This window comes from Micropterus salmoides, unplaced genomic scaffold (genome assembly GCF_014851395.1).
Source record: "Micropterus salmoides isolate LMB-PRFRI ecotype aquatic unplaced genomic scaffold, ASM1485139v1 Ms_hic_scaffold_12, whole genome shotgun sequence".
In the NCBI taxonomy this organism is placed as follows: domain Eukaryota; kingdom Metazoa; phylum Chordata; class Actinopteri; order Centrarchiformes; family Centrarchidae; genus Micropterus; species Micropterus salmoides.
In genome coordinates this window covers 13,624,954-13,634,340 of record NW_024040263.1, presented here as the reverse complement: position 1 = coordinate 13,634,340, position 9,387 = coordinate 13,624,954, and the positions used below count along the sequence as shown (strand labels likewise).

At 40.7% G+C, this 9,387-nt stretch overlaps 1 protein-coding gene across 1 annotated transcript; it reads right to left on the bottom strand.

Annotated features, from left to right (window-relative positions):
- Window positions 1–4,326: 4,326 nt before the first annotated feature.
- On the bottom strand, window positions 4,327–9,321 carry rpl9 (ribosomal protein L9). Its single transcript, XM_038713483.1, has 8 exons — window positions 9,297–9,321; window positions 8,601–8,647; window positions 8,164–8,279; window positions 7,311–7,406; window positions 6,946–7,078; window positions 6,307–6,387; window positions 5,156–5,285; window positions 4,327–4,479 (listed from the first exon to the last, which is right to left on the bottom strand). Exons 2-7 carry the CDS (start codon window positions 8,644–8,646, stop codon window positions 5,179–5,181), a joined length of 579 nt encoding a protein of 192 aa, XP_038569411.1. The 5' UTR covers window position 8,647; window positions 9,297–9,321; the 3' UTR covers window positions 4,327–4,479; window positions 5,156–5,178.
- Between the last annotated feature and the right edge of the window lie 66 nt (window positions 9,322–9,387).

Below are 9,387 nucleotides of genomic sequence, written 5' to 3'. Positions count from 1 at the left end.
GAAGTAGAAAAATCACACTGAGGGATAGGCCATTTTCAACATTTCCGCAAGATGCTTTGCACAAAAAAATGATTAAAATCTTTGACAAACAAAAGAAACAGAAATTAATTTATTCTTATATTATGAGACATATTATGGAAACTAAATTATGAAATATTTTATTTGTTTTCTGGTTTATTAAGATTTAAAGAGCTTTTTTTTTCTGAGGGACTTAAAATGGCACGTTTTCGTATAATGACCCTCCTATGCTCACTATCGAGCATGGGAGTGCCCTGTCTTCTAGCTCTCAACGCCCGTCAACTGTGTCAAGAAACCCTAACAATCATACAAGCACTTGTAGTGTGTGATGTGTTTATGCTTGCATAATCATCAGTGTTTGTGCCGACAGCCTCATGCAGAACCTGGAGGCTCAAAATCACATCCTTAATTCTTTGCTATTGTTTTGACTGCCTAAGAGATGAAACGGCAAGTGATGTAAACAGGAGCTGGAGAGCCGCTTAGTGCTTTTAATAAGAGGAAATAGAATGGTTGTGAAAAGGATGCTTTTAGCACAATCTTACTATATATTATGTAAAATAAAAAGGCTGAAGCATTAAAATAAAGTGGTCTGAGTCTGTCAGAAGTCTACTGTTCACCTACCTTTCTTCAAATGCACACACTGCATTATGGCAATACGTCTGTCACTGTTAAAGACACCATTATTGATACATCAACCAAATGTGATTTTGATTGACTTTTCTGTTTCAAGGGTGGACACATTTTGATGTACCATGTTAAGGAAACATTATTTTGGCTAATTAAAGCTTGCTGCAAGCAATGGAAGAGCCGTCGTATGTGTAGTGCGTCTGCCGATGTGCTACACACGCTGAATTGTCACACGCTTAGGGACATTTACATTTACTCATTTGGCAGACGCTTTTATCCAAAGCAACTTCCATTAGAGAAACAACATACAAGCATCAACAAAGCATGAAATACAGCACGAGATCTACAACTGACTATATATACTAGTAAGAGCAGCAATAAATACTAGGAAGAGCTAATAGCACATATCGTATCAATGTGGTAAACACCTAGGGAAAGAAGTGACAGTTAACAACAAAGTGCAATCAATACAAGATAATTGTTGGGGATAGAAGAAGAAGAGCACAGGAAGTGCATGTTAGAGGTTAGAGGTGTTATAAGAGGAAGTGTTCTCGGAAGAGATGAGTTTTCAAGAGCTTCATGAAGTTAGAGAGGGACGCCCCTGCTCTGATGGTTTGTGGTAGCTCGTTCCACCATCGTGGTGTCACATTTGAGAACAGCCAGCACTGGGACTGCTTTGTGTGAAGCAATGGCAGAGCCAGGCGGTGTTCGTTGGAGGAGCGTAGTGGCCGAGAAGGAACGTAAACTTGTATTATGGAGTTTAAGCAGATGGTTTCAGACCCAGTAGTCACTCTGTATGCAAGTATTGAAGTATCTGATTCTGGAGGCCACGGGTAGCCAGTGGAGGTCACACAGTAATGGAGTGACTTGAGTCGTTTTGGGCTGATCAAAAACCAGACGTGCTGCTGCGATCTGAATCATTTGTAGGGAAGACCTGCTAGGAGGGAATTGCAATAGTCGAGGCAAGAGTTAACCATGGCCTGGACCAGAAGCTGGGTGGCATACTGAGCGAGGTAGTGCCTGCTTTTTCTGATGTTGTATAGAGCAAAGCCGCACGACCGAGAGACAGCAGCACCATGGTCTGAAAGGGACAGCTGGTCATCAGTCATGACACCCAAGTTTCTCACCACCCTGGTTGGTGTGATGGTTGAGGAGTCAATTTGTAGTTTGATATTATGGTGGATAGATTGCTTGGCTGGAATAACCAAGAGTTCAGTCTTAGAGAGGTTTAGTTGAAGGTGGTAAGCCTTCATCCATGTCCGAGAGACAGTTCATGATACGCGCCGAGACGGTGGGGTCGTCTGGCGGGAAGGATAGGTAGAGTTGCGTATTGTCTGTGTAGCAGCGGTAAGAGAAGCCGTGTGAGCGAATGATCTGCCCCAGTGAGGTGGTGTAAATTGAGAAGGGGCCCAAGCACTGAGCCTTGGGGCACCCCTGTGGAGAGGCAGTGGGAGGAGGATAATTGTCCTTGCCACAAAACATTGTAGGAATGCCCCGAGAGGTAGGATTCAAACCACAGGAGTGCTTTACTCGAGATGTACATTGCTGAGAGTGCAGATTGCAGGATCCTGTGATTGACTGTGTCGAAGGCAGCTGATAGGTCAGCAGGACAAGAACCGAGGACTGGGCTGCAGCTTTAGCTGACCTTAGGGCTTCTGTTACAGACAAAAGAGCCATTTCAGTAGAGTGGCCACTCTTAAAACCAGACTGATATGGATCTAGGAGGTCATTCCGTGAGAGGAATTCTGAGACCTGTTTGAAGACTGCCTGTTCGATAGTTTTGGATAAAAATGGTAGAAGAGAAACTGGCTGAGAATTCTCAACTTGAGTTGGGTCGAGTGAGGGCTTTTTGAGCAAGGGTGTAACCCGAGCCCTTTTGAAAGTGTTCGGGAAGGTTCATGAAGGCAGAGAAGTATTTATTACATGAGTGATTGCCGGGACCACGGTAGGAGATATGGCTCGGAGGAGATTCGTTGGAATCGGGTCCACTGGGCATGCAGTGGGACGGCTATGGATCAGGAGTTCTGATACTTCGCTCTCCGTGAGAGGAGTAAACGAGGAGACTGAAGTGCCATTGACCTGGGTAGGGCAGAGGAGAACATGGACTGCTACGTGTTAGCCTTTGTGTTAAGCCTTTTGCTCCATTTCCCGAGGGAGATGGAGGGAGACATGTATGAGGACTGCTACATGACTGTTACATGGTTTTCCTGTGCCGTGTTCACACAGTGGGCGCTGACCAGGGCGGGAATAGAATGGTTGATTTTGAGTAATTTAGAGAATTGGCTAGTTATAGCTCCCACTTTGCCTGTGAAGAAGGCAGCAAAGGTATCAGCAGACAGGTTTGTGGGTGGTGGAGGTGAAGGTGGTGTTCAGGGCGGGACTCTTATCAAACATGTAAAGTTTGGTGCAGATGTGAGCATACCATAAACTATATGAGCATACACACTTAAGTTCAACAACTTCCTGTTTCAGGGTGAATAATAGATTTTGTATGCCACGGCACAGGCATGCCATTAAACGAAAACTAAGATTGTACAACTTTTAATGATCAATGGCTTTAGACTAGACAGCGAAAATTTGAAGTTGATGTTAAAGTATAGAGCTTGTAAATCGTCAAACAATACCATTAAATCCAAAATGGCCGACTTTCTGTTGGGCGTTGAGCATCGCTCCAGGAGGCATGTTTCGTGCTCGGGTCCTAATGATGAGTTCCAAGATATTTATGAATGGGTGTTTTCCTACATATTGCAATGTTACACATGAGCTACTTTAACTGCTCAATGACTTGCTAATATGTTCACAATGACAAAACATTAAAATACATCAGGTATAATGTACCATTTTCACCACCTTAGTGTAGCATGTTAGCAGTCTATCATTTACTAATAAGCAGTAAACTTGAAGGCCAGCTGATGATGATGGGAATGTCATTAGTTTTGAAGTTATATGGTAATAAAAAAACCCTGATGATGTGAGATGAACGGTCACCCTGAAGGAAACATGAATGTGTGAGTGTCATGTGAATGTTATGACAATTACACCAGTACTTACACCAAAAAAAAAAGTGAACCTCATAGTGATGCTACATGAACAGTCAGCGGACCACAAAGAAATACCTCATTTTTGAATTGTTGGACACTCAATACTTGAATCTGAACTTCCATAGAGGGGACGCTGCATTTTCAGTTGACCATGAAGATATTGTGATCTACAATTTCTTTGGCTTTAATTTCATATAGTTAAATTGCTTTACATTTTCTCCATTTCGTTGCCTTTACATCATACAGGGTAAAATTAAAGTATCTAAAAGCATCATTTACATATATTTATTTCTACAGCTGCACACTACATCACAGATCTTGTGTAATATAAAGCTTCGGAAAAACCTGATGTGTTCAATACAGCCCTGGTTTAAAATAATTTTATACACTAAACAGAAGCCAATTAATTAAAAGGTAAACACAGCAACACCAAATATCAATCTTCAGATGCAGATCTTATTTCCTTTGTTGACTTTATCTGTAATTCTGTATTAATACTTTTGAGTAACTTTTCAATTTGTGATCATACATCACATTTCTATTGTCGCTAACTTAATTTCACAGGTGCCATTTTACTAAACCATTTTGACCTACAGACAGGCAAATAACTAAAAGGGTGACAAAAGAACCAGAGGACGGATTAATTGGAAAAGTTGGTACGTTTTATTGGTCATAACAGGACATGGTGAACATCTATTCATCATCTTGCTCTTCAGCTTCTAGCTGATGTAGATGGCGTCCAGGAACTTCCTGATGTCATTTGTGACCGTGGTGGCCTGTTGCATCAAGGCCGCTGAAAAGCAGCAGAAGAGCAGAGTGTGAAGGGAGAGACCTGATCCCATGCAACTGGTATGCGTTTTAATGAAAACATTACCACAATATGCTAAATTACTGAGGCCTAATAAGCCTTTTAGTTTAATATGAGCATTTAGCCATTTCGTTTCATAAGATTGAACAACTCAGATTTTAGATCAGTGTTGCATTAAGACCTAAAATCTGAAGCAATTGTAAAATTTACAGTTCACAGCACTTTAATGTTTGTTCAGTCATTTTCAAACCACGCAATATTTACTGGTTCTAGCTTAAACCTATGATTTTGATGCTTTTCTTCATGATAGATTGCTTAGTTTTGGATTGTTGTCAGATCAAAAGAGCAATTAAGACATTTTTGGCTATTGGAAATTAACATTATCTTTAACTTATTTATACAATCTTAGACATAACTTCTAGAAATATTGATAATGAAAATACATATTAGCATACTAATTCTAACAATTTTGCTCATCCCCAATACCACATAAGATCAAAATAAAAATAAGTAAAAAACGGTATCAGTTATGTAGAGCCACAAAGCATTACACAAAGCAAAACCGCAGACATCTCTGGAAAAAAGACATGTATTCACATCACCACCAAGACAGGCATTGTAAGAAGCATGCAGAAAACAAGCTTTGACGGCGTTGTCTAACCTCTTGCAGTGCAGATGTAACCTTTACTGATCGGATTCCACTACTGTTCCCTTCTCGGACACGTAAATACCGTCCAAGAACTTTCTAATATCCTTATTTTTGACTGTGGTGGCCTGTTGGATCAGAGCAGCTGGAACAGAGACAAGATGGGATGATGAGCAACACGTCAGGATCACAATAATAATAATACAGGAGAGAGAGATGGAGGAAAGATCGGGGGGGGGGGGGGGAAATCATGACTGAGGTTTTTATTTTCAACTTAATTGAAGGGTGATTTCATCTACATCGTATGAAAAATGTGACCTTTATAAATATGCCCAGACATTTTAGAGGACCAAGATATATTGGGCAAAGACAATCTATTGTAGTCTACAGGCTACAAACCACTGACATCAGACAATGTGTCCTAGATGCTCAGCCAGGACTGTACAACATCTATATTAACTTGCTGCTTGTTTAAGGGGCTTTTGTGCCTTCGGTCTGGTCTTCAAGAGCAATACATCTTCAGTTTGACTGAGTACCAGTGACTGATCACTCAAGACGATTACACTGTTTGGTCTTAGTTTATATTATTGTGGTGTGGCTCCTACACTGTTGACCAAAGCGCCTATAAAAGTCTCAGTAGTTTCAGTCCAACATTTTAATTTCAAGTCCGATGTGCTGCAGTACAAAGCCAAACAAAGAACTGTGTCGCTGTCCTACTCAGGGAGAGGAGGATGGGTTCACCAGTTGTATGTGTAAAAAGGAGATGGAGAATGCAACTTAATGAAAAGGCATAGACTAATAATGAAAACTAAAATGGAGGCGCAGTAAGAAAGGTGACATTATATAGATAACTGAAGTCAATGGATAGCAAGGTATATTTGAGGCATTGTGAGATGTAAGCATGCGTTTGGGCATTTATCTTCTTCCTGGTAAAATTGGTTGTTTAGGGCTCCTAAAGTTGCTCAAATCATTCTGCTTGAAGTGCTCACAACTCGTATTTTGCTTTCCTATAAACTTAAGCCAAAAAGGTCAAGGAAACCACTGACTTCAGTAATCTCTGCAGTCAACTACAGTACTCTGAAAAACACTAATATTGCTGTAATTAACTGAACAAATAAAGAACTGAAATTCTTTACGAGCTGTAGTGAAAAAGGTGGACAGTATACCTGAGTTTGACACCAGCTCAATGTCGTTACCCTCCAACACCAGCTCGTCCTTCTGGGCGGCTGAGACTGCACAATTCACACCTGGGACACAGAGAAGAACACAGCAAAAGATTAATTTTACTATTCACAACGGAATAAAATTACTGTCACACATCAAATCAAATACAGCAATTGGTCAAAACGGACTATGCACTTTTTCTGCATCTACTGCTACCAGCTTCAATGTAATGCTTCTCAGTTATGAAAGGTCAATAAACACCTTAGGGTTGTAACTGTTGGTCAAATCAATCAAGTAATCAAACCAGATCACCTTGGACCCATTGCTTTTGGGAAATTAATGTTTTCACCATTTTATAAATAAAATTAATCAAGACAATAATCTGCATAATAATGAAATCAAAATCAAGCCGATAAATCAATTGTTAGTTGCAGACCGTTTAATTCACTGGACAGATAGATCCCGTTTGGTTGTTTTACCCTTAAACTCAATGAACAAATATTTACTACATCACTATAAAATTGCTATCCCAATATAGGTAGCCATATTTCTCAAAGTAAATAAATCTCACAATATTTCTGGACCTTACACGAGTGTCCTTCCCATAGCTACAATATTTCCTTGAGCTGCCGCAGACTCACCAGTCCTCATTCGCACACGGCGGATGTACTTCTCTCCCAGGAAGTTCCTGATCTCCACCAGAGTTCCACTCTCCTGAATGACGACGTTGATGGGGAAATGGGCGTACACAGAACGCATTTTGTATCGGAAACCCTACAGTCAGACAGAAGCGAGGGAGGCAATGAGCCGAAACAAAAAGGCAAAAAAACACATCATCCTACCAACAATAACTAGCTGTAGGGCTATACAGCGACACAACGGGAATCATGACTACAAAATATACTAATCCCACCATAAAGGCAGTGCACAGAGCTTATTATAGCAGTTTCACATAGGTAGAATGAGCCATTGTCAACAGCTCAGACAAGCTGAAGTGTAGTCTCACCAAAGTGACTCCCTTGATCATGTTCTGGACGTGGCTACAGATGGTGCGGACTGTGGCCAGCTCCTTCCTGTTTCCCCACCATTTATCCACACGAAGCTGAGGAAGACAGCACAGTGACTCGCATCACTTTCACCACACTGTACAAAAACTTGGAACAACTAATTAACTGTATCAGTCAATTCACAGAATTTTCATCACCGCCAACAATTTTGTTAATTACCGAGTCATCAAGCAAAACATTTTGCAGGCTCTGATGTTTCAATGTTCTGCTTGGTTTTAAAACACTAAATTATCTTTGTTTTTTTGACTGTGTCAGAAAACAAGCTATTTGAAGACGTCACACATTGCTGGGGATATTGCCATGGGCTTTAAAATTAATTTACTTATATTGGGGAAAAGAAACTGTCAGATGTAAAATAAAAACTTTGGTACAAGTTGAACTGACCATCTTTAACAAATAGTTAATTAGTATAGAGCCAATCAACTAGCCAACTTCAGAAACTAAAAACACTTTAATACTGTTGACATTCAGCCTCTTAGACTTGAGAAAAATGTTAAGTTTACAAACTTGAAAGTCGCTCACACCCTTTCACAACATTCATTCTTCTACTTAACCTATTTCTACCACTATTATAACAATACTGTATTTTCACGAATTAGGTCATTTAATTTCCTATTTCGTATATTATGAACACAGCCCAACTTATGACAGGGGGGGGTCTTTGTGCATCACACTGATTATCCTTCTATCCAATTTTTGGGAGAGTGTTGTGATTCAACCAATTTGAGGCTGTCTACATGTTGTGATTATAGCATATCCCATTAGTTTAGGCAAAACATCCTGACTCCTTACCTTCTTCTGTTTCTTGCCCAGCAGGCTGAGCTCCAGGTTGATGTGGTTGAACTCCCTGACGAGTTTTCCACGGGGCCCCTTGACCGTCACTGTCCGCCCCTTCAACCTCACCTCGACTGTGCCACCACACAGCAGGAAGGGGGGGGGGGAATGTAATAAAAATAAACCACAAACAGGCGGTAAGACACCAAACTCCACAAATCTGGGGTTAAAAACCAGGTACCTCGAGACATTGGTACTGTCTCCTGGTAGAACACAGATGGTCGGTTTAAAATAATTTCCAATTCTTCTAAACATGATTTACTGCGGTGGTTTTTATAAATATGCATGTGTATGCTAGCATATAATTATGTATTATTGTGGGTAATACTTGGACCTTGAGTCTGTAACAAGGTTTTGATTATCTCTATAGTCTGCAAAATGTATCAGTTTCTTACCATTGTCGGGGATGTCGACAGTCTGACTGCTGAGAATGGTCTTCATTCTGTAAAGATTGACAATGTGTGTTAAGTGCTCTGGAGCTGTTATGATACGTGACAGCTTCACTTTCCAATGCTAGTTATGCTTGAACTGAATTTCAGGTTAAAGGATTAACGGTTATCCAAGGCTAGCCTGCCATGTTGTACATCAAGCAGCTATAATATTTGGGTTTTCTGACTAAAACGTGGTCAAAACGTTGGACGCCATAAATTCAGCATCTAGCACAAGCAACTAAGTACAGCTACACTGCGTTATCCCAAGTAACGTTAGCATTAGCGCTGGTGCTAATAGAAAGCTACATTTGGCAGGGAGGCAAGCACGTTATCACTACAAATGTACACTTCTGCAACATGTTAGTGGGCGTAATTATCAGCTGAAATACGAATACTATCTTTTGTAAATAATGTTGTTCAACCCGCTGCGGCCCTTAACACGCACACCACAGCAACGTCAGGCCTCAGGCAGACAGCGGGATCAACGGAAAACCACCTAACATATTTCTAAACAAACCTAAAGTTAAGGCAAAATACAGCTTATGTGGTGAAGCAGAGTACTGTCCGCATATGATACTTCAAAATTAAGCCAAAAGCATGTTTAATTTCCACAGATGGAGTTAGATGAAAACCAAGCAGCAATATTTCAGCTATCCTCACCTCGCCGGTAGCAGAGGAAAGGAGGAAGGAAGGACGTCACGACGCAATTGTAGAGCACGTACGTGCCGTCACCAGGCATTACAAGACAACC